This window comes from Strix aluco, chromosome 1 (genome assembly GCF_031877795.1).
Source record: "Strix aluco isolate bStrAlu1 chromosome 1, bStrAlu1.hap1, whole genome shotgun sequence".
In the NCBI taxonomy this organism is placed as follows: domain Eukaryota; kingdom Metazoa; phylum Chordata; class Aves; order Strigiformes; family Strigidae; genus Strix; species Strix aluco.
The window spans coordinates 131,320,821-131,346,880 of record NC_133931.1 but is presented as its reverse complement, the minus strand read 5'-3'; the positions used below and the strand labels follow the sequence as shown (position 1 = coordinate 131,346,880).

The following is a 26,060-nucleotide window of genomic DNA, read 5'->3' as shown; positions in this document are numbered from 1 at the left end:
CCGCCCTCGCCTTCCCGCCACCGGCCGCCGCCGGGCCGCCGCGCCGCCTCACCTCGGTGTCGTTATTCAGGTTCCACAGATCCAGGCGCCCCATCCCGTCCACGCAGGCGAAGAGCGCGGGATGCACTGGCGACCACATGACATCGTAGACATAGTCGGCATTGTCTTCAAAGGAGTAGAGCGGCTTGTTGTGCTGTAAAGCAGAGAGAAGCATGAAGACTTCGTGGCGCTAGTGCTGCCTGGGGCTGTCTGGCGAGTCTAATTAAAAACTTTGCACATTTACAAAGTGTCATAAAACTTCCCCAGATGAAAGGTCCTCGCGAAGGGTGGGACTGCGCTTTAATGGGGCAACAACTGTCCGGTGGGATAAATGAGATGCCCGGCGTGAGGGGTGTGGGACGCGCGGGTGACTGGGCGGGGGGAGCGCCCGCGGCCTCTCCCGCTCTCGGCCGGCACCGCGGTGGCGGCGGCGGGAGGGGGGTTGCGGCAGGCAGGCAGGCAGGCACGCACGCACGCACGCACCGCCGCGCCCGCCCGAGCCGACCGCGCTTGCGGTGGCAGCCGATAAGGATCGTGAGACCGGCGGGCAGCCGCGCTGCGCCCTCCGCGCCCCTCCGCGCACCGCGGGCGGCGCCTGCCACCTAGCGGCGGGCGGGGCCAGAGCCCGCACGGCCCCGGCCGCGCGTGCCACCTCAGGGCCCGGTTTCCCGCCGGCCGGCCCGGCCCGGCCCGGCCCCGGCCCGGCCCGGCCGGCAGCGAAGGCGGGCATCTCCAGCGGGCGGGAAGTCGGGGGGAAGTTCGGAAGTACACCAGGAATAGAGTGTAATTGTCCGTCATGAATTATTCATCGCATCTGGCGTGTCTAATTTTTGCATAATAGCTTCGCTAATCCCCGATCAATTAATGGAAAATGAAATTTGAATGATAATGAAAACTCCAGAGATGAAAGAAATTACGTATTCTCATGGCTTGTGACAGAAATCTAAACAATGGGACTTCTCCGAGGGTCTCGCCTCCCTCCCCCGCCAGCTGCCTGCGGCGGCCCTGCCGCCTCCCTGGCAAGCGGGGCACGGCGGGGACAAGCCCCCTGCCCACCTCGCACGAAGACTTCTGCCAGAAATAAAGATTCCCATAGGGTGCCTCTGTAAACGGCCAAGTCGTATCTATAGGATATCTCGGTCAGGTCCCTCTAGAACGCACCCCCGTTCATTTTACAAAGGAAACACTATCGGGAACGCCGCAATGCATTAAGTAGCTGTGCATTATTTTTCCGAAAAGTGGAGCAACTGCAATTATTACACAGCTTTTCTTTTGTATATTATCAATTTAGAGCAATAAAGTAGTCGGTTTAATCTCTATTTACAGCTGGGTCCATGCCAGTTTGGGGTTTTTGTCCTCCTGTGCTACGTGGGGCTTCGCTGGCTGTTGGGGCTGCAAGCACGTGGACGGGTGTGCGTGCGCACGCCTGTCTGTTCCGCTGTACCTGTGAGCATTCACACGGCGTGTTGTCATTGTGGTACTGTATTGTAAATAATGCTGAAATACTGCTGTTCATCACAGGTGTTACAAAAAGTATTCATAGGTTTAATTACACGACTCTGTCTTTTGAAAAAAATACTGAAAATACAAAGGGATTGATTCTATAGGCTAGTTTTTCCTCTATTTGACTTATTGAAAGACACTTTGAATATTTACAGGATCAGGTCCCAAATTTTCATAACTGGCCTAATGTTTTTTTCGCATTTCCTAAGAATAGCAAACATTTTGTTTTGTGTGACAATAGCATGAAATTAGAGCTTGAGCGTATTACCTCAAATTTATACAATATTTTTATTCCTTTTCCAAAGCTGGGAGTTTTGCAAAAGAAAAGGAAAAGAATTACAAGCATATTTTCTTACCTAAACAAGGTCTTGTTCTCCAAACGCATATGTATCTGCTTAGTGTATCATCAGTACCAGTGGAGTTACTTACACGTGTTAATGGAATTACTTACATGCCTGTGCTAAAGCATTTGCAGGCTGAGGGCCAAATGAAGACTAAGCTTTTGAAGAGGCAGAGGTATTTCATAGGAAATTTCAAAGTGGATCCTTACAGTTGTGAGCTGGGAAACAGTATTTAGAGCAGGCCATAATCTGCTGTATTGTGTATTTTCACTGAAAACATCTAATTTAGGTTCAAACTCATCAACCATCTAAATACTGGAAAAACGGGCATTGAACACAATAGTGTACCAAAGGGAAAGGAAATCTGTTCAACTGCTAGGTGGCTGGTATTTTTCTTATTAATGGGAAATGTACTGCACATATAGCACTTTAACATTTAATGTCATGGGAGAAATAAGAAAATTCCACAGAAAAGGACTGTTCAGATATCAATCAATCCAGTGCAGATTTCAATCAGCATTTCCTTTTTGTTGACATATCAAAACTTGTTTTGATCTTATTTTGAATGTGGCACTTTAATGCTCTTTTTCGTTCTGCCAGTTTATTTTCCAATTCATGCCTAAAGACCAAAGCATTAGAAGGAAGGGTCAGGAGATTTGGTTCTAGTCTGTACCTTGCTGTTCACATGCTGGCTAATAGCTTTAGTTGATGTGCCTCAGTTTCCCTGTTAGCAAAACAAAACCACTTTTGGAGTACTGGTATTTGAGGTGAAAAGCATAGCAGATATGCAGTGTGTATTGCCTTTACCATAACACTGGAAATAGATGGAAAGAGAATCTGGACAACAGGATTAATACAGCTTTTGAGAAAGATCTTGGACATGTAAGGAATGACACACAAATTAATGGAGATGAATAGGGAGTGGAGCGCTGTAAGGAAATAAGAAATTGCAGCCACATGAGTAGCCCAACCAAGAGGCAAGATCAACTGCAGTGTGGCTGGGAAAACAGGGAGAAATTATACCAAGCAATGGTCGTGGAGCTGAGCTACAGCCTTCATAGTGCCCCCAGTATCTCTGCCCTTCCAGCCTGACTAGCCTCCAGTGGAAAAAAAAATTATTTTCCATACTATGTCTTGCTCTCTGTTTGACTAGAGAAGAACGTAACAACTGCATCAGGTCAGGCTGGAGGTCTCTCTTGCCCAGCATCCCATCTTCAATAGTAAGAGTGAGTGACCTTTCTTAAAAGCTGACATTTCATCCTGGTCTGATTTTGCCCACTGAGAGCAGTTATGCTGATTTCATTGTGAAGACTCGATTTGTAAGGTTAAGCATGTATATAAATGTTTGCAGGACTTCCTTACTGTAAGCCTGTTAACTAAGGGCCCAGGCCTGCAGATTCTTTTAATGTAAGGATTTATGAGTAAGGACCGATACCAACCACTTTTAGAAAATGTTGAAATGTGGAACCATGTAAAGGTCACTTTAAAGCAGTTTTAAATTACCAAAACTTCAGACTTACACAATCTATAACTAACATATGGCTATTATTATAAAACAACTGAAATTTAAACTTGATGAGCTTTCATTCTTAAATATCAACCCACTCTGTTATTCAGTAGAACAGAAGAAATAGTTTAGAGCAGAATCTTCAGCCAAATTTCTTCAGCCAAATCTACTTATTACTAAAAAAGAGAGTTTGGGGTGAAAATGTGGCCCTACTGAATCAATGTAGTTTTGCCATTGATTTCAATAGGACAGGATTTCAGCATTTAGTGGAAAAAGCCAATTCCAAGACACGTGGTTTTGTTTCATTTATTTAAGCATGTTGTCAAAATCTATTGTTCATCCTCAGTGTTTGTATACGGACATTGCTTAAAAGAACAATGCAGACTGAACATTTTAAATACATGGGAGCTGTCTAGGAATTAGCACTTGTCTACGAAGTAAGAAACTCACCTAAATAAATACTATGTATTTATATAAAAGAGGGGTTTTTTTTCCACATATAAATTTGACCAGTCTATTCCACTTCTTATTTGCATAGAAGAATTTTCTTTAATCCAGGAGGCGCCACACATAAAGTAGCTAATTATCCATATAAAGGAATGTATACATATCCACAGGTTTTAACTAGCATCTGACTTCTGAAAAGCCATGGAAAAAGCTATTGGCTTTGCCTGTTTCATGAAAGGAGTATTTTACACGTTGGCACAATTTCTGTGGGTGTCAGCTCCACCTAAAGGTACTTCCCTAGACTGTACCTTCAGCAGTACAGATGTATGGTGACACCACATACTCCGTTGTCTCCCCTTCGTTCTTTCCACTCCATTGTCTTCCATTCTAAGGACAATAAGCCAAACCCGTACTTCTCGCTCACACTGTATTAACAACAGCCACGAGTGTTGTGTGGTATTACAAGTTGACTCAAGCTAATTTGATTTTTCTAGGTGTGCAGCAAACATGACAGATTCATTAGTCCTTGGCATAGAAACTTTCCGAACAAGCTGATGTGTTTGTTTAGGCTCAAGCTCTGGCTCTGGGGCACTTGGAAAGAGCAGAGCCAGAGGGGTCCTGAGCACAGTGGCTGCTCTTGTGTCTGGCCCTTGAACAAAGCAAGGAATAGGGGGCTGGAACTAGATGATCTTTAAGGTCCCTTCCAACCTAAGCCATTCTATGATTCTATGAATTTGTCCCCTGTGGGACCAAATATTATATAAATAGCCTTTATTCATTAAAAAAACAAAACACCTACAAAATGGGCCAAAGGAACACATCTCTGCTGGCATAGTTAACACATAGGGAAGCAAAACTCTGCTGTCTTTAAGTTATGGTGTCACACTGACCAGAGGGATGCAAAAGAAACCGGGACAGGGCATAGCTTGTGGGACTTCCACCCAGGTTAGGATCTGAGCTCTTTCACTGTTTTATAGGCCCCAGCTGCTAGGCCCAGTCTTCTCCACCCTGAGAGAGACATCTTAGTACTTTGCTGAATCCATGCTCATCTTTTCCTTTCTGACCCTGCCAATTAGCCAGGCCAACCCCACAGATGCAGACAGTATAAGCAGAAACTAAAAGCTGCTGGGAATTTTGAGGCAAATACTCCTCAAATCAGCTACACTCTGGTCTTGACCTTTCCTCCTTCAATGGTCTCCTTCCTGGGACACCAGCTGTTAGCTGTTTGGGATTACTTGTGCGTACCTCTTGTGGCGGGGAGTAAGTCCTCTGCTGTGTATAAGGTTCTACTACTCTTGTAAGCCTTTATGTTCTCCATTTGTATGGAGTCAAAAGGGCCCTGGTTTTTACTCACACTGATTGATCTCCATGGGAATTTTGCCAGTTCTGGACTACCACGTTTCTCCCAAATCTGTTTTCTAACAGTTATGATAATTTAGGATTAAAGTAGTTCCTACTTTAATACTATACTTGTGGGACTTGACTTAGTTCAGATTATGCTAGCTTTTAAAAGCTACAGCAGTTCCAGGAACTGTTACAAGATGCCATAAATCAGAGGCACTAGTTACAGGTACATCCCTGATGGCTCAGCAAAGCCTGTGTGCATTCTTCCCGAAGGGTATCATTATCCCACAGACCCTGACACTATACAACTCACAACTTGCAGTCTGCTCTACCTTCTCCAGGACTAGCCAGACCTTCAAGGATGGCAATGGGAAAGCATAAGGGGGATGTTTATGCTCTTTAGCTTTAGCCAATGTCACTGAGGTGCCCTAAATTGAGTTACATGCGTAACAGCTCCTGTACCTGTCTTTAAATTCCTTCTGGCAGTCAGACTCTGTGCTGAATCACAGATGAGCCTCTGGGGCTCAACGGACATTTCACTGGGCTATGACCTATGTACATGTTATGTCATCTCACTGTCAGATGATTATTAGGTCACTGAATAAAGTCTAAACTGCATTTTTGGGCAAGGGAACAGGCTTCATTTTTTGATTCAGTAGCAACAGGGGGAAAGAAATGAGTGTGGAAATGATCCCTACACTCTTCACAGCCCTGTTTTATTTAAGTGCTGTATTACTACACTGATTGGTTTTTGGCATCCTGAAAATTGCAGACAGTCAAGGCAGAAAACTGTTCACTTTTAGAAATGATTGTTCTTGCAGAGATGCTGAAACTGTTGCCTCCTTTAATTGCCAATAATAAAAGAAAGTCCAATATTTTTGCATAAACATGTGGGAATTATTATAGATAGAGGAGGGGACAAGGGTGAGACCGAAAGGAAAGGGGCTATGAGAGCAGACCAAGTCTGGAGATAACACGATGATTACATTTTTGTGGTTTCCTTCAAAGGCAAAGCGTCATGGGTGAGCACACAAGAAGGAAACAAAGGAAAAAAGGTTTGATGATTGGCACAGGCGGTTTTAATGAGAACCGATCTTAATGTCTAATACTGTGGCATGGAGAAAAAAAAATAACTTGGGAAGTCAGACATCACCTTTTAGGAGTGTCAGAAAGTCAAACAGCAGAGTTTTCAGGGTCTGTGGAGATAGCCTAGAAGCTACACTGACAGCTAAACTGCTTATTTGGTTAATCCTCCTCAACTGTTTTAAGTCCTCTGCAGGCGTGCAACACATTCAGGCTGTGCTGCTAGACTTCAGTTGTTCTCTTCTACTCTGCCTTTCCACTTACTCAATGGAAAAACACCTTTTTATTTTCTGAAGAAAAAAAGCAGAAAGCATGTCATTCCTCTTCATCACTGCATATTACCCAAGGAACTATTTTCAGTGAGTTTCATATAAATGTGTATTACTTGATGTCTAATGTAAATTTAAATGAATTAAAGATATCTGCTTGCAACAGGTGAACTTTACAAACATTAAGAAGGTATGTAAGGCCTTAAAACTCTACAAAACAGGCTTAAGAAAGATTTTATGAAGAAGCTGATATGCACACTGGGTTATAGTGAGGCACCAGGGAGAACAGTGTTCCCCAGCTCACTTTTCTCCCCAGTTCCTACTGGCCAGTCTGGTGCATGCTTGTTTCTGTGTTTTAGATCATCCAGTTTCATCCCCAGTCTAGAGCCCCTCTTACTCCACACTTGTAAGAGTTGTACCTACAGGTTTCTGCTGCTTGAGGTTTAACACCTTCTGCTCCACTCACCCACATCAAGCTGGATGCAGTGTGGATGGCAACAGTGGAGAAGCCTGTACAGGTACTGGCCATTTGTTCTGTATTTCCTCAGACTGCTGACTTCATCGCTAAATGTTAATCAAGTTTTCCACCTTTTATTTAAAACATGCTTTAAGCAAGCCAGCACTTCTTCCTATGCTACTAACTATGCATTTCAGTCACAACATTTCTTTAGAAATACTATACTTTTCTTTTGGAATTTCTACCTACTTCTAAAGACGGCTCAATTTCTTCTTTTAAGAAGCTCAAAACACTATAGAAGGTCTTATTGTCCCTGCCTAGCAAACCGATTCACAGTTTCTGTAGCTCATACTCCTGCCTTTGTATTACTATATTCCTCGATTTTTTTCAGAGGAGCACTTGGGGGACTTGCTGAGAAATACAAGCAAGGTATGGTTTTCCTAGACGGCTGGAAGAATCACCAAATCCTGGTCAGAGGAAACACTGAACACAGAGTGAAACACCGAAGAAGGGCGGTTTTGGTCTTCTACCTCTAGTTGTCACTCCCTGTTTGTATCCCACATAGGTGGGATCAGGAAGCAGAGCTGGAGAGCGAGTGGGATGCTGTGGGAGAAGCTGGACCACTGTGCTAGTGCTCTCCCGTCATGCAGGAGAGGCAGTGGCATGCACTTAGGTCCTGAGCCCACCTCTGTTGGAGTCAATAGGACTGGTCACCCTGCTTCGGGTTTCAAGTTGTTAAAGAGTTTAGCTCAAATTGTGAGGTGAGGAGGGGAGTGGGATAATGTAGCTGTGGTTTCAGGGGGTTGTTACCCACCCCTGTGATTCTGATGGGAACATTCAGTATGAGGCCCCTGAAAATTCAGTTTTTAATGGAAAATGTTGCTTCATCACAGGGTACCCGGCCTGGCATTGCCTGTGGACTCGGTGAATTACTGGGCTTTCAAGTGACTCTGCTGCTGCAGTTCCAGCTGCCAGGAAGCGCAGGCAGGAGCATGGGGGACACTGCAGGATGGCTGACACAGCCTGATGTTACAGCACCGTCTGCTAAACAGTCAAGATTAATATTTGTAGCTGCTGCCACCAGGATGCCTGCAGAGCTTTAATGGGTCAGCAAGCAATGATTTTGAGGCTAATTATTATTGAAGAGAACTCCATCTTGTAGGATTTTGAATGCAGTTCCTCTTTTTTTTTTTTTTTTTACTGATAACAAAAATCTCTCACATAGCAGAGAAAGGACGACTGCATGAAGCAGGTGGGAGAAAATTTTCATTAGGGAAGAAGTCCTGAGCTTTATATATTGATAATTTTCCTTAAATGTTTCACTATTACATGTGAGCCTGATCCTCCAGTGTAATTCTGCTTCAGAACAGTCAGTGGGAGGTTTGCATTTTGATTTCAGGGGAAAAAGGAATGACTACTTTGTTTTGTACAGATTATATGAGCTCCTGAAATCCAATTCTGCTTTCCATGTGCAAATAAAGCTTTCACTGCTACAGCTGGATTTATGTTAGGGTTTTCTGAAATACAGTTTAGCCCACTGACTTTTTCAGAACAGCCTCGGTATTTTAGATAAGTGTTTTATTTTTATGTGTGTGTGTGTGCCATTCTTTACAAAACGTTTCACAAAGAAGCAGCATGGTTCATGTGAGTAAATGAAGTATATTGGCCAGCTGAAGAATATTTTCCTATCACTTTTCAAATATCGCTACACCAAAAACCAAAATCATGAGAAATATTTCATGTGAAGAACTTGGGGCTGATCTCAAGCCACCTGACTTCACTTTGGTTTTGCTCTTTAAAATTACCTAGAAAATACCATAATCTTCTTTTTTGTACAGCTGGATGAGAGCCAGACCTCTGGCTCCAGAGGTAAAGGGCAAAAACTAAAAAAATCCTGTCTGAACAGGCAACTCCACCCTCTTCCCCAAGTCAGCTTGGCCTTTTGACAGAAAGTGAGCTCTGAAGCAAATTCATTCATTGCCTTGTTTTTGGACAAAACTCAAAATTCTGAACTCACACCACAGAGAGACCATTGCCATGAAATCCAGCATGCTATTTCATCACCCTTTGTCTTTCTCTATAATCAGATAAAATTAGCATTTGGACAGTGATTAATCAGATTAATAATTTTAATTGCTTTTATCAAAGAGAAAAGCCTGGACTGGAAATGCAATGTTGTCAAAGGAAGCTGATTGCCTTATGAGCAGAGTTAAGAAGGAGCTCCGTGTTGTGATGCAGCAGTGAGGGGGATCGTTCTAGCCAGGTATCCAAAATAAGAGGAATGAAGTCATCCCCTCAGATAGACAGTTGAGCCCCACCAAAATCAATGGGAAGGAGGAATAGTAAAGGATTCCACAGAGAGAAGAAAACAGGAAAAACTGTCTGTATTCAGTATACCTACTCCCAAAATAGACTAAAGTTCTGGTCTCCCTCACAGTACATTTGTTTCTTTTCCTCTTTTTCTTCTTGATGTTATTTCTTATGCCTCCCTAAACTTTCTGAGCCCTTTTGAGATCACCCACCATGGCACTAGAGACAGATTCAGATTGTGTCCAGATTCAGTGGTGTGGTAGGTGCAGAGAGCCAGAGGTCCTGACACCCCTATAGTTTGATTTAGCAGCTGGTAGAGCACTCACTGGCTTTCTTCTGCTTTTCTGGCTGCAGAAGCAAGGTATAGCGCTGTGTGTGTGTGGTGTCGGATGAAGAGGCTGATTCCTTCCTGGTAGTGGTTTGGGAGAAAACTAGAATAAGAAGACAGACCCAGGAGCTCAGAAGTGCTGCCACATCTGCCAGTTTAGATACAGCCTGCGGCTGTCCAGATGCACAAAAGCCGTCAAAAGCTACAACTGATTATCTGCCAGACTTGGCCTCCTGTACAGTCAGTGGTGCGAAGTAATGGTGGTACCTCCAAGAGATGTCTAATGTATGCACTGCAATTCTTTCTGGTGGCTGCATAGTAAACCGAAGTATGGAAGCCCTAAATAATAAAGGATCCAGGAGCCTCATGTGCTAATGTGAGAAGACTGAATATGGCCCAGAGGGATTTAAGAAAGCTTAGAAAATAACTTTAAGAATGAACAGGTTCAAGACTGAAAGTAGTGACACTTTCTAAATTTCACAAAGTCCAGCTCTCATCTACACTTAGGTGTGTGTATGCAAGCTAAGGTACATGAGTAACCTCTGCATTTCACCAGTCCACTTCTCGGAGACCTGTCTGATCCTGTTAGGAACTGGAGAAGTAGGGCTGGCCCCAAGTGGACAAAACTGATTTTCATCAGGAAGCGTCAGCGCATTAAAATCAAAGCTTTACTCTGAGATGACCCTACTTTCAGTAAAACCAGAGTTGTTCAGAGGCACAAGATACAGCTCAGAGCAAAATGGCAAGATCACCGCAGCACTTCCTCCCCCTTAGGGAAGACACCTTTGCAGCATGGCCTGGTGCCCAAACCACTGGCTTACAGGATACTCTCATGAAGCTCCTACACTCTTCATAAATAACTGCATATTCACTGCAACAGGAACATCTTCCATAAGTCAGGGGAATGCTCCATGCCATTAACCACCAACATCAGTGTCTCTAATCTGTGATCCACGCAAATCACCTGCCACAGGACTTCACTAAATCAAGTCATTGACTCCAGCATTTCCAATTACAGTTAAAACAATTTTCATGAGGGACAATTCACCAAGTTGTTGTAATGGTTCACTAGGTTTATTGTCCTTTTATCATGATTACATGTTTGACTACATTTCTATTTGGATCTTCAGGCAATGCTACCTGTAACATAAGAGGCTCTCACTCACCCACTTGATGTGATTGAAATTATACTAGAAAAAAATCTGAACCAGTAAACAGATCTCTTGATACACGGTATTTGTAATGTAAAAAATAGAAAGTTCTTAATCTTAAAAAAAGTGACGACCTGACCCTGTTATTTTAGTAAACTAATAACTGCCCATTTGTGAGTGCACTGTTTTCTTGGTGACTAACCACGCAACCATGCGATACTCTGATTCATTCTGCTACACCGTTGTCCATCACAGTAAGTTTGGTCTATCAAGTTGATCCTATCAGACCCTATCAGCTAGGCTTTTGGGAAAGGGGACTAGGGGGGTAGAGGTACCTATCTTTAGCAGCAGCACCACCACCTGCTTGTTTCCATTGTTCTAGTGACAGGCTTCAGCCTGACCTCTGAGGAGACAGTGTTCAACCTCTAGACCAAATTAAAACCAGTGGAGTTGGAAGTTATATGCTGATAGGAAGGTATGAAAGTGCAAGGTAAAATAATTTACTCCAAGAGTCAGGATGACTGGGCCATACCAAGATAATCAGCAAACAGATGGGCATAAGACATGAAGGTACAGAAATGTATGTGAAGGCGCATAGTATAGAATGAATTTTTCCCGTTTAAAATGTGGTTTCTCAAAAAGCACAACAGACTGCAGACTGGAACAACACAGGACACCAAAAGAGAAGAGCAACATGTGAAGAGCATAAAAAACAGAAGACAAAGAAGAGGGACTAGGGAGGAGCTACCATTGATGCACATGCTACTAAGGCAAAACTGAGCACGGACTCAAAAATAGGTAGTCTATCGCTGAAGACACATGCATCCTCTGGCTCAATTAGTCCTTGCTAATGGTTATGTGGTGGTCCTATTACCAGTCTGCTCACCTCTGTCCCTCCTTCTGATTATGGCACTCACCACTATTACTTAAACATTAGGCAAAGAGAGAGATAAGCATGGATGGGGATACAGCAATGCTGTTACAGTTATTCCAATCTTTCTTCAAGTCAACTGTCCATCTGAGCATGACTTAGGCACAGATGCAAGAGGAGGAAAACAGTCATTAGCACCTCCCCTCAGTGGAAGGATAAGAGATAAAGGAGACATATGAAGGATGAAAAAGCTAACAAAATCCATCTCTCTATCCAGACCTTTATTAACTCCCTCAGCAGCAAACAAGCCATCTTCCAGGCTTTAGCTGAAACTAGGTTATGTTTTGCTATGCTTTAACAATTTGAAGCTAGCTCCTGTCCCTTGACACAGTATCTAAAAATTCGCACTCCAAACAGCAATTGCTGTAATAATAATAACAATACTTACATTTCATTATTTAACCTCATGCTATTCGTTCATGAGAATTAGTGCTTAATTAATTAACAACACTTAGCATTTCCACTTAGCACTTTACCTCTTCAAAGCATCATACAGACAATACCTAATTAAGGGCAGAGCTCCGCAGACACTTCGCATCAGGACTTCCCTTTGACAGCTCTGCATCCAAGACTTGCTCACATGGTGTAACATAAATTCAAGTTGAAAGCCCTACTGACTTCATCAGGAACCAGGTAATGCCCTGGATATCAAGTGACTATCTTTGCAAATTCCTTTTCTTTTCCTGTTGCTTCTGGTTACTTACTGTTCACCCAAGGATCTAATTATTGGCTAATGTGATGGGTGATAATGTGAACCTCGTATTAGTGTTATCTACAAAACTCGTTCTTCCGTTAGTGAAAACCTTATTCTCAGTCACCTGGTTGAACTGCTTTTGGATAGAAAATGTGTTAACCACAAAACCAGATTATACAATGTCAAGCCAGAGTTTTTAAGGGAGACGGTGCTTTCAATCCATCAGTCAAATGCCTGCTATGAAAGTGCCTTTCTTGTAGGCACCCCAGGGTGCTACAAAACATCAACAGACAATATAAACACAGAGCTTTTATGGTTCACTTTACAATCGGACATTGACTCTGAACCTGTGAAACAGAAAGGAATTGAATTTCGTGACCAAAGAGGATAATGTGCGCAGGATTAAGTAGACAGCACGGGTAGAAGCAGGAAAGCAATACGGCATCAGATGCTGATAGAGAGATTAAATTTACAAATAAGAAACCAAAGGAATAAACCACTTCTGAGCAAACTCTCATAAACCAGCAGCAGCACTCAATGCTTCGTATCAATCCATTATTTTTTTCAGAGAATCAAACATGCTGCTGGGTTTATTCAAAGACCACTGATTGACTAGACCCTGACTATGGGAACTGAACAAAGAGCCCTAAATATGTAATAGCTCCAGCCAAGAGAATTATCCAGACAGTATGGAAAGAAACTTCTGCCGGAGTCAAACTGGAAGAGAAAGAAAACATTCATCACAGTTCAAGAACTTGTCTAGTGTCTCAGAGGATGTCTTCACAGGGCAGTGGTTGGCAGTGCAGCAGCCTGGGGCTGCTGCTGCTCAAACCTGCTCCAGAAGAAAGCAAGTGATCCAATACAGCAATGTGGCTTCCGGCTCTGAGTGGTGCTGTGGTGTGTCACATGCACGTCACAGCTCACATCAGCTAGGTCAAACAGCTTTCTCAGGAAGCTGCTCATGCCAGATGAGCCGCAGCTTGATAGATATTAGAAATTTAAATGGTTTGGTTCTTTGAAAACTGACTGTATTGAACAGAATCTGACCTAACCATTTTGGCACTGAATTCTTCCACAAGGATAACTGTGTACTGCTAACTGCAGCGTCTTTGTGCCCAAAATATGCTGTGCTAGTGTTACTGCTAACTTCTAAAATCCCAGGAGTTTAAAATAAACAACAGGCCTTATTATCCCTTAATATGCGGATGGATGAGACCGTTATTGCCATATTCAACCTCAAGCTGAGGGTCAGATACTCATCATAGATTTTTCTGGACATGTATGTTTGGAATTCAGTACCTGCCTTTCATCTGCTCCCCATTCCCCACAAATTCTCTTCCCCTTACTCAGTTTCAACTTCAACCCTCCAATATTCCCTTGCCACCAGTTACCACTCTCCAGGACTCCCTTATCTCAGACACCAAACAGCCTAGCCAGCCCCAAACAGCTAACACCTAAGCTCTCCATCACTTGGTTCTCCTGCAGCCCTTTCTAATGTTTACCACCTAGGGCCTATCCCAGACCCATTCCAGCCTGCCCATGTCCACTCCCCTGGACCACTTCTGCATTGGTTAAGGCTGGGTCCACTGATGTATATGGTTACATGTGAATTAGGTAAATCATGCACCTTTCTTACAATGGGTTTCCTAATATGTAACACTCAAGACAAAACTGTCATCTGTGGTCATTGTTGATCAGGAAAAGATACTTGTTAATTAGCAGGCACATTGGATCAGGCCATTAACAAATGCATTGTGAAGCTACTATGGAAACTGATTCAAGTTACTATCTAGGTAATTGTGCTTCTGTTTCCAGCACAAGGCTGTCACATGAGCCCTTCTGATCACTTTTGTATTTACATTTGCTGTGCATCTGTCCTAGCATCTCCAAGCCTTGGAGGAACACATGCTGAGATACTTCCTGACTGGGGTCAGCTTCCAGTACTGGAACTCTGCTGGGTGCAGCTCAAGATGTGAACCAAACACAGGCATAAAAACACAGTTAAGACAAAAGCCTGGCATTTGGAAGGCAGTTCTCTATGACAAAAATAACTGTTTAGATGGCTTAGATAATTAGGATTTCACCTGTCATTCTCCTGTTTTACTCAGCCTGTACAATGGAACAGGTTGGTCTGTTTAGTCTGTCCCACAGTGTTCACTCGTGCTGTCATTACCCTGTATTCATACAGTTCTATGGGGTGCTGGGGTTTCAAAGCTTCCCAGGACTATTCATTTCTGCTGTTCATAGTGCTCTCCCTGTAAGAGGTCATGGGGACATGTCCATGGAGTAGTCAGGAACAGATCCATGGTGGCCATGAATGTATTACATTCCGGCATGTATTTCCTCCTTGCTCAGCCATCAGTTTCTAATGTCATTGGGACAATTTATACTTTTTGGCTATCACAACCTCCTACAGCAATGAATTTCACAAGTGATATTGATTGCATTAAGTGGCACATGTGCTTCCCCTGTTGCTTCATCAGAAGAAAGTGTTCCTGCTGCTGCACCACCATGGTGCATTGTATTAGCCTTGCAATTTAGTCTGCACAGGGAGTTCTGGATGGATTGTTTGATGACTTGCAGTACAAGACGTCCTAATCTCCTTGCCTAGGGAAATTGCTCAGCACTAGGGTTAATACTGAAGTACAGGCCAGCTGAAGCTACCTTTAAAGAGCAGGGTACGCACCAGGGTGAATATGGCTGACACAGGTATATATTTTACTTATGATTTTATCACTACACCTGTTCTAAGCACAGCCTTTCAATTAACTGATTCTTAGGACTTGATATAGACAATATTGAAATATTTCTGACAACAACATTTTCACAAGTAGTATTATCCATCCCACCCCAGCTTGGATTTCTCACCTTTGTGGTCCACAACTTGACTGTCCAGTCAAACGATGATGTGACAAAGAGATGGGAAAAGTCAATTGGGCCCACTGCCATGTGACAGTTAATTCCTGTGACAGGTCCTTGGTGGCCCTCAAAAATTTCACCAATGCCAGCTTTACTGCAGGAAGAAGACATATTGGCATTCAGAGAGTGATTTAATATCTGGTGATTGAACATAATTTTTCTTTACTCTTAGATTCCTGTTTCCTTTTAAAGTTCCCTTTAATCTGGAAATGTCTCTCCTTTCAGTAAGGCCTTTGCCTGCAGAGGTTTACTCCTGTGGACACAACTAATGCTCAGAATACAGCAATGGGAGACTTTCTCTTACTTCTGAAGACTTGCATTACTCACTTTTACATACACTGTCTACTACTGTAGCTTGAAATAACATTTATGTATAATTATAAAATAATTCTAAATTATAATTATACTATAGCTTATGCCTCTGAGTAAGCCATTATCACAAGGAATAACCATTAAAATAAAAATGCAAATATGTTAATGACTTATCATGAGCAATTCTGTTTCTCTTAAATATCTAAAATAACTTTCCACAGCAGTCAATCAAGTCACTAGGAAGTAAATCCTTTTCCACAAAAAGCAAAGGAACCATTCCTGTGATTAGGTATCATAGAGTCATTACTTTGAACTAGGGGAGATGTGCATTTCATTGGCCTGAGGCTAGAATAGCTGTTAGAAAGGAAAAATACAACACTGTGTAAGAGAGAATGTGCGCAGTTTTCTTCTTCCTGGAAGCAGATGACGCCAGATCAGTTGTCAGTGCTGTCTCACAGTGTATACAGAAAGGGGAATCATGAAATTACCCTTTTAGTTACATTACAGAAAAATTGCCAGTGGAAGAAAATACATTTAAAATAGCCACAGCTCTGACAAGGCTGCCAGCCCTGTGCCAGTGTGAAATAGAGTGTACCCAGAGATAAGGAGCTGCACTGGAGGAAACTGGTCCCTCATATCACAGTGTGGCCTCACTTAGGTTCCCTCCCCTGCCAGACCTCGCAGCATGTGCTGGAGCAGGTGCTGTGTTCTGCAGTGCTGGGTACAAAACACTATTATTTCATCCCCATTTGTCTGACATGTAGTTGGCGGGATAAGGGGAGTTCTGGAGCACTGAGAACACCTTGTGTATCTGCTGTGCTTTGACACACCTTTTTCTAGAACAACATATGGCTCTCCACTCTGTGCTGGGCTGAAGGACACAGGAGCCTCTGGAAATGGGGATGATAGCAAAAAGCTCTAGGAAAGACAGGAAGGAGTAGAAAGGGAGTGCATTTGTCGATGGTCAGCATGAGGTTTGCTAAAAACATAGGCTAACGAGAGGATCTGGCACCTTCCTCCTCTTGTGAGGAACAACCCAGGCATGTCTGAAAGATGTGAGAAATGCCCTGGGGCATGCTTCATTTATCCTAGCAGCCTAAAACTAATTCAAACCATCAGCTGCCACACAGCCTATCAGTATAATGCCTAAATAGACACAATTTTGCAATATTGTCAGCAGTCAGGCTAAAATAAAAATATTTTAAAATAAAAATTATAGTGAACAAAATATATGTAAAACAGCATTTATACAACATTAGGAATGTGTAATAGAAGCCTTACAATCTTAAACCAGTGTATTGATGTCTATCGATTTGGTCAACAGAAACACAAAATATGATAAAACATGAATTCAGAGAATATTGCAAACTATTGAGTGTGGGGGTGAGCTTTAAATCTATCAGTGAAAAAAGTTTGTTCTTTACAAAAGCCTTTCAAGCATCCCAGAGAATGAAAGTACTACCAGGAGCTAACAGGACTCCCTAGCATCCTGCAGATTTACAGTATGCAAAGCAAGAAACTTGCAGTATTAAACTACAGCCTGGGTTAGGCAAGGAAGGGATATGACCACCGTGTATGAGAGAGCACAGGGTACCAGCCCTAAGAGCAGGTCAGCTAGAGCTCCCATACCCCCATGGCACACTGTGGCTCTGTACATGTTAGCAAATAAACCAGGCAGCAGCCCAGACTGAGGGCAAAAGGTGTGGCATGGCCCCCTTCTGTACACCAAAACCCTCTCACCCTCCTGGAGAGGGTGGGCATGTCCAAACTGCCCACCGAGAGCGGGGCCCACCAGGGCTGTCTCTAGCCTGGCCACGCAGACAGAGGAATACCTGCGCTGCGTGGCCATGCACTGGGACATGCATGCTCTGTTTCTCACATGCACGTGTGCCCCTGGTGGCTCTTCTCTGATATATGCCGGTGGAGACTGAAGACGCAGCTGAGAATGGTAAAAAATAAAGCAGATTAACATCTCTTATGAGTGGTTTAGGCCTGATTACTCTGCAACAAAACTGTCTCCTAGGGCCTGGTTCGATCTGCCCAGACATAGATACCTACATCTCAGCTAGCTGTCTACTCTCACCTCATGGGTGAGAAAGAGGCATTTCTGAGGTCCCAGTCCTCTCTTCTTCAGGCAGTTGTCTGAAAAAGGTAAAGGAAATCAAAGCCTAAGAGCAGTTGTTGCTCCCCACCAACTACATAGGGAGCCTGGGGCAACTACCCCAGTGTAACAGGCTGTAGCACAGATACTCAAAGTCAGGCAACTCCTGTCCTAGTCATGTGAAGCAGAACAGCACAGACACTGTTGATCCAAGAGAAAAAACATGAAACACTCTCCACACACACTTGGCTACCGCATGCCAACACTGGCACACAATGTTATTTAAGTACAAAATGCTGAACATCACCTTCCATGACGACAGGCTGTGTAGACTGTTCCCTCTTCGCTGCCAACGACAAAGTTATTGACATCTCCAGTTGGGAAAGCCATTCCTGTAACCGCCACTGGTTTGGACTTATTGTACACCAGCTCCATGCTCTCCTACCAAAACAGGTCTTCATTATTATTCTGCAATCATCCTTTTGTTTGGCTGTTGGTTTTTTTTTTTTTTCTAATTTCTAAATGTTACAGAGGGTGGCAAGAGGGGAAGAAAAAATCATTTGACCCAGACACAGGACTTGGGTTTCTACGTAGGACCATTGCAAGAAGATGCAATGTCACAAACTAGGATGCACTGCTCCTGCCATCCCCCCCGCTGTCTGTCACACATTTGAGAGTGGCTGGAAGGCACTGGTCTTTGCTACATCATCTTAAATCAGGCAGAGATGACAGGTGAGGATTTAAATCTAATGGTGCAGAAACTAAAGATAATACCTTAATGGTTACACTTGCCAGCCCCAGGCTCTAATAAAACATGCAATACCCTTCTATTTACAAACATTTTTGAAATCAATTGTTTATCAGGTAATGCATGTAATATCATGTGCACCTGAGGCATTTATCAGGCTGCGCCATTTGTCCCTTTGCAGAACAAAATTTAAAAGTTGGGGTCCTGTCACTACCACCATTGTAAGCATTGCTTTTCAGGGATTTTCTGAGGTAACCATAAACACTCCTTCTAGACTCTACCATCAAGCTACAGACCAGCAAGTATATTTTCTTTTTTTCATTTGGTAGCTATATTTCAGAGTAAATCAGCATGCTCCTTTTTGCTATTGCAAGTACAACCAGCATGAACAGTTTGTGGCCGTTGCAAGATATGTACGCTTTGAACAGATTTTCCACAACTTTTTGATTGTTCAGCCTAAATGGTGTAACCCAAGAATCCACAAAAGGGCTGAATGATTTAGCAATTTTCATTTTTAGCTATTTAAGTGGGTATGTTTTATATGTTTAAAATGTCTAATCTGCTATTCTTCTAGGGCCAAAGCCTGTAGTGTTTTTCTCAGAAGAGATTTTTGCTGTAGCTAAAGAAAGTGGGCATCCCTGTGAGAGGAGAGGGATGCAAATCCGTAGAGAAATATTTTTGCTTGGTTTATACTTTTCTTTGAGATACATTTGGTTCTACTAAAAAGGCAAAACAAGATCTGGAAAATGCATTGGTAGAGCACCTGTGGACCATATATTTCTGTGAAAATCTTCTGGGGTGTGATCATCATTTAGTGTCTCTGTGGAGAAATGGCCAGATACTGTGGTGGACTCTCCTCCCAGTGCCTACACCATGGCTGTACACAAGTGCTCTGGAGCTGTGTCTTCGGAAAGTTTCAGACTGACACACATCAGCAACACTCTACTCCTCCCAATTTAAAGCTATGGCATGTAGCTTGACGTCAAGTCCTGTGCCTTTCTTTTCTACATCACCATGAGCCATGTGCCAAACTTCAGCGTAATGTGGGGTGTGTACCCACCCTTGTTGAAAGCCAGTTTTGGAGCAGGGAAATTCCATCTGAGTGATGAAGTACTGGAACTGATATGTTCACAAATCTCTGCTTCAAAATTTAGTATTCCAGTAAGTGAATACATAACGGTGGGTTTTACCTTCTTAATGTCTAAGAAGTGAGAAAGGGGAAGGGATTCAAGTGCCTAACCATAGATGTCTGGGCCATTTTAGATGCCTCCACTTCTATTCCAGAAGAGTGTTGGGTTTTGCATAGTCCCAGGACATAACTACAAGACCCATACTATTGTCTTAGATGAGAATGAGGAACATGATCTAACTTTGAAGTTGGCCTCACTTTGAGTAGGGGAGTAGATGGAATGAATTCCAGAAGTCCCTTCCATCCTAAGATTTGACAGTTCTTGTACCCCTGGGTGGGTATCTGAAATGGTATTTCACACTGGGATGGCATGAGTCATCCTCCAGAAGTGCCCAGTCTGTAACACTAACTGTAAAGGGAACTCAAATTACTAGCTTAGACTTGACACGGACATAACTAAGGTTAAGGTAGAGGAGTTCTACCTCTTGTGTCAACACTGAAAAGCAAATAATTTGATAGTAATTGCACATTATTGCACGACTAATGGATGATTAATGGAATCATTAAGATGAGTCTCTACACAGCATTTTGAAACAAGATCCCATGACACTTAGCAAAAATTGTATTAATTTTTTTGTTCCTAAGATATTATGTATAAAAATGAGTGATGTGTTGGAATAGAAAATGTACTACTCCAGAAGATAACACTTAAAAGATGCTTTCCATAGACCTTTTTCAGCATCAGATTCTTTGTTTAGTTTCCATTATTATAATCACTAGTGGTTTGGACAATTTTCCTGGGTTCCCTTTCATTTCTGATACAAAGGAGAGGAGCGGTGTGGGGCGGGGGGGAAAGACAATAGTAGCAAACATTCCAGAGGGGGGAAATTAGTTCTAAAACTTTTGATTTGCATTGTTTGTTCCTTTGGCTACTGAAGGCAGTCAGCAAAGTAAGCTTTCTGACTGTGTGCCTTGGAAACCCATAGTGCCTAGGGTGTGTTCAGCAGCAGTGCAATCTAGTCCATATTTGTTAAACAATGCTGTAGAGTAAGTACAATTTATACCACAGGCGACTTCTGTAATTACCATGCTTTAAAATGGATTATTTCATTTTCACTTGAAACTGACCTATGTATTAACGTATTACAATAATTACATGATTTGTGGTAAAGGAAATGGGTTTTGGCTCTTAGCAGAGACTGCTGGAAGCAAGCTGTACTCTTTCAAGTGCATCCATTGGTTTTAGTTTGTATAGGACATGAGGTTTTGGCTTTTAGGAGCTACGTTCCATTAAGCAGGTATCCTGTTCTACTGAAGGTGCTTTTTTCCCCTGTATAGGTGAAAACAAACCCACCTGTGGAGTTGAGAGCATGTCCAGGCTCCAGGAGCACATTTTGCCATCCGTGGAGACGGTAATGAGATTGTGCGCATTCTGTGTTCCAACTACATTCACGCAATACACAGGATGCTGAAAACACATTAACACGGGAAATCAGAGAGCCATTCTCACATCTTCACAAATAAATTTCTAATGCCTCGTATGTTATTTTAAAGAATGATTAAGTAATCACATAATGCCTGGAAAATATGGACTTAGCTTTTGCCAGATAGGAATTGGATTTTTTTTTAATTTAAATTTTAAGAGGTATGCTATAGAGGTGGAAATGTTTTCAAAGTTTCATTTTCCTCATAATAAAACAACCCAGCTGAGTAATGCTGTGAAAATACTGAATTATGTGGATGAGATTTCACCCACAGGGACATGTATCATTCTGCTGATGGCTTTTGACACTGAAAATAACCGTCAGAAAGAGGCAAATTGTCCAAATGGAATCAAAATGAAAACTTTATTCAAGAAAACAGCTCCATAATTCTTGAACTCTTCCAGAATTTGGCTTGCATGCTAAATATTTGCAAATGTACTCCAGTTGAAAAACATGAACAAGTCCATCAGCGTTCTCCAGCACTGGCCAATATACCTTTTAAAATCTGTCATTATAAATGTGCAGTGACTAAATTTAGGGTGTTACACCTGGTTTACCATAGCATAGTCACTCCATGGAGGCTGAATTCCACTCAGTATGCAATAATGAAACTTGGCCTATTCCTTTTCCAAGCAACCTGGTAACATTTTGAGCCTAAAGCGTCATCTGATATCTGATGGTGACATAGGAGGGATGGTTCAAGTTCAGCAATCTCCAGAGTGAAAAATCAGTCAGACTGAACAGTAAGATTTAATCTCCTTTGACCAGGACAAGCGATACTGCTGAATTAAGGGTAAGACATATACACAAGTCAAGCAAAGAAAAATTGTATTTCTCTGCCCCTTTTGCAGATGAATAGAAGACCTGCATCTCCAGGAAGAAAAAAATACTTTTCATTACTACTTCCCTTATTTAAACAAAATTAGGACTAACTTACAGATCCCTGTAGAGCTTCTAAGCCAGCTCCATGCAGGGTTATAAACCTAGCATTTGCTCCTGCTGAAATGAATGGGCAGAACTACCATTTATTTTAGACTACTTAAAGATCCAGCTGCAGGTCACCTACCCAGTCAGTAGGGAAAGGTACAAATCTTCAGAGCGCTGGCTAGCTCTCAGGTTTGGTACCCAAGAGGGCCCAGTAAATGCCCCTTCCCTGAGCGCAAAAAGGGCAGCATCTGAATGCACAGTGTGTGTGTGTGCACGCACATTGAAGATGGACTCAGCAATTTCTGCTGAAATGGTATCTTGTGCTCGGAGGCCACCTGTACACACCAGTAAGTTGCAAGGTCCATTCTGATGCTGATTTTCTCTCAAGATTGTCAGGCACCTGGCTCCCCCCAGATCATCGAATGGACCCCAGTCTGTCCCTCACATGTGTCTCATGTCTCGTACAAGGGACCTTCTTGCTGCTTAGTGGTGAGATAATGACTCCAGTGCTAAACATGACTAGCACATACTGATGTGTGAAATAAGCACAGACTTATTTTTTCATGGGTGTTTGACCTCCAGTAGTTCAAACAGACAGGGACAGTGGGTAGGGGGAAACTAAAGCAAGCATGGGAGTGTCTAGAATATTTAGCGGGGAGGGAGAGAGCGAGCCATGTCTTTCCAGCACCACCTCAGTGTGCCAGGTCTGGCTTTAATCAGGGCTACCAGCCATCAATTTCATGCACAATAAAACTCACAGCAGAAATGAAAAGATGTAAGGAAAATGGATGAAAAAGACAACTAACTGTACATAACAGAAAGTCTAAACAGGCTCCTTCCTTTCAAAGGGTTGCTGCCAGCTTGCTTTTATTTATTTTGGAAATGAAATCATCATGCAAAAGGGTTTTGTCTTAATTAAAATTTCCTGTTGTCCCAAGTGCAGATGTGTGGTGGGTGTGAAAGGAAATTAGTGAGTAAGCTGCGGGTAGAATTCTCTTTCCTGGTGAATCCAGGCGGCAATCAGTGATACTAAACTTCAGGTTTAAGTCAGTGATAACAACACACTCTATCTGTTTCAAATAAACAAAGTGAGAGAAAGAAAAGAGAAAAGGCCTTTTTTCACATATGGCATAAGTTCAAATGAAAAAATTACTATTCAACTCACGAATCTAGCAGTACATAAAGTAACATTGCTACAGTAGAGTTGACTTAATTTATTCATTTTATTTTTTTCTTGGCAGCTAGATTTCAAGCCAGCCTTTTGCAACCAAGACTTTGTTTACAGTTTATGTAAATGATTCCTATATATGAACATAAAGTAAGCATTCTTTTATTGTAAAATCTGATCACTCCTTAAAAACATCATGCTTCCTCATATTAGACTGTGTAAAACACTTATTTATACCAATCCATGACAGCACATAAAGTGCCCATCCACAGCTGAAAGTCATTTATTTATATTTGTCAAAAGCAAAACATCACATATTGTTCTATTGCAATAATAAAACTAGCTTAACATATAATTCCAGGAGGTACAATTTTGTCTTAAATGTTTTTTCAGTGTAAACAAATTACTTCCCATTAATCTTTTCTTTTCCACTAGATCCTGAGTCCCAGTTGTTCAATTTTCAGTGATAGCTTCTTGCCACTAGTTTTCTGGTCTGATACATCTCTAAATTGCACTTCCAGGAGAGACTGTTTCTTTTCATGCAGATTGAACAACATTACTGGTGACAAAATGAGCAAAAACATGAGGGAAATGAAAAGCAATGTTGAAGTTGAAACCCATGGCACAGATCATTAGATTATTACATCAGCTTTCATGATAGTGGAAATTCAGGGAACAATATTTGTACTGCCCGGCCCTCTAAGCATGTCTGTGCACACCTGTCATTTTTTAATATAAGAGACTTGCCATCTTAATACTGGCCCCACACTGAATCGTTTGCATTAATTCATGTGGCATGGCTTCTATATTTGTCTTTTAACTCCAGGGATTATGTTGTCACAGTCAACTAAAAGCTGACCCTTGATCTGCAAATTCCAAAGATAAGAATGGCACAATTGTAAAAGCTGGAGGTGCAAAAGACCTATCACTTCGTCTGATCCTTAGCTCTGCTAGAACAAGATTATTATCTTTCAGACTGCTTTGTGTAGTTCAGCTTCTTGTTTCAGGAAGTCTGCATTTTTCTGCATTCTTATATCATACTTTTATTACATTTTTCTCCTCCTTTCAGCCTCTATTTTCTTCCCCTCTTCCCACTCAGGAATGATCCCAAGCCCACTCCCAGGATGACATACGTTTACCATCCACAGATTACACCTTCCAGCTCTTATGAAGAGGCTGCTTGAGCCCAAACTCTGGAAGAGGAGAGCTGAAGAATGCACAACATCATAGTTGGAGGGACTGGAGGTCAGCGCCATAGCAGAGTGAGGACTCTTTAGCAGGCAATACAGGCTTGTCTCACTCCTCGACACAATATGAATACCTTGCAATGGAAGAAAGTCTTCTACCACATACATCATCTTTGTATCACAGAGAAACCCTCTGCCTTCTCAGGTATTTTGTGCTAATGCTCTGCCTGTATATCTCCCAGACATCACCAGAGCCTTGTGCCACCATCACTGTATCTGCAGGTTCTGTGTGTGTTGGCAAAATGCTTGTCCACATTGAAACAAACTCCCCCTCACTGTGCAAGCTCTGCCCCATGGTCCTGTCTGGAGTAGAAGACCACGACAGGCATTTATGCATTGCTTTACTGAAAAACAGAAGCAAACTGCCCCACTCTCTTCAAGGGCACCAGTGTCTACTTACGGGACTCCACTGAGACCAACACAGGTGCCTAATCTGGTTCAAAAGAGAAACTCAGGTACAATGAGATAACAATAAATGGTTCCAATTGCCTCCATGTCGGACTGACTGACACACAGTCCCCTGCGTGACTAGGCTCTCTTTACAGCCAATGGAGAGCAACAGTCACAGTGCTCCTGCACTGGCACAAAGGTGCCTCACTCAAGTGTTGTAATTGATCCTGCCCTCTTCCTTGGAAAGGAGGATAATCTCCTGACCTGACCATATGAAGTGTGATCATTAAGCACTTACAGGAGGTGGTTGTACATCTCTCTTATCTGTTTCTTTCTCTTCAAGGGCCACACTTAGGTTTTCATCTGTGTGGCAACCAGCATTGTAGACAGAACTAGAGAGCTCCACTTCCCTGTTGACCATTTCCTCTAAGGACAGGAGGAGGTGATTTTTATCCTTACCGTGTGAGCAGCAGCAGATAAGGGAGTTCTCTGAACCGGAGTGCGCCTGTGACTGCGATTATCCCACAAGACAATTTGGCCGGAGTATGTTCCACCGACAACCAGGTTTGGGTGAAAGCGGGCAAAACAGACAGACATCACGGAGGACTGGAGTAAAAGAGGTAGAAAAGAGAGGGGTTATATGGTCAGTCATCTTCAATTCTCTCCTTAAGGAAGCATATTGTAATTAGCATTTTGTATTTTAGAAATCACTGTATGAGCTCTACTCATATTCCTTGCACACCAGTAATTCTGCTAAAGTCAATAGGACACATGTAAAGAGCTAATTTTGACCCTAAAATGTGTAGTTCCATTGGTCCTTGGGAAAATAAGCACCATAGGATTAGCATGATGCTAAAAACCTGAGATAACCTCTTCATGACAGTGATGGGAAAACGCTTAATTTAATTTCCAAAAGTGAGAACTTCAAGTTACCAGGTGCCAATCCAACAGAGGATGGCATCCTGGCCCATGATTTCCCATTAGGGAGAGCTCTTCCCCTATTGCTCCTCTAGTTTTAAACTCTCAAACAGTTTGAGGTTAGTTTGTGAGAGATCCTCCAAAGTTCACCTCAAGGTGTGCTGCCTTGAGAGCATAAGCTGACAAACCATGTTTCGTTGTTGGATCAATGACTGATTTCTTTGCTACAGAGAGGTCCTCTTCTAACAGCACAGGGAATCACACTTTCCATTACACTGTTAGAGCGGAAATGAATTTTTCCTCATTTTAATGA

At 42.5% G+C, this 26,060-nt stretch overlaps 1 protein-coding gene across 9 annotated transcripts in view; it reads right to left on the bottom strand.

Moving 5' to 3' along the window:
- Positions 1-26,060, bottom strand: part of DYNC1I1 (dynein cytoplasmic 1 intermediate chain 1) — a 200,426-nt gene that overhangs the window by 26,020 nt on the left and 148,346 nt on the right. For all 9 annotated transcript variants that reach the window (XM_074836069.1, XM_074836109.1, XM_074836099.1 and 6 more), the window contains 5 exons: positions 25,289-25,435; positions 20,968-21,081; positions 18,044-18,177; positions 15,273-15,417; positions 53-193 (listed from right to left, as the gene is read on the bottom strand). In XM_074836069.1, the coding sequence (XP_074692170.1) occupies positions 53-193; positions 15,273-15,417; positions 18,044-18,177; positions 20,968-21,081; positions 25,289-25,435 (681 nt within the window). The remainder of the gene's footprint in view (positions 1-52; positions 194-15,272; positions 15,418-18,043; positions 18,178-20,967; positions 21,082-25,288; positions 25,436-26,060) is intronic.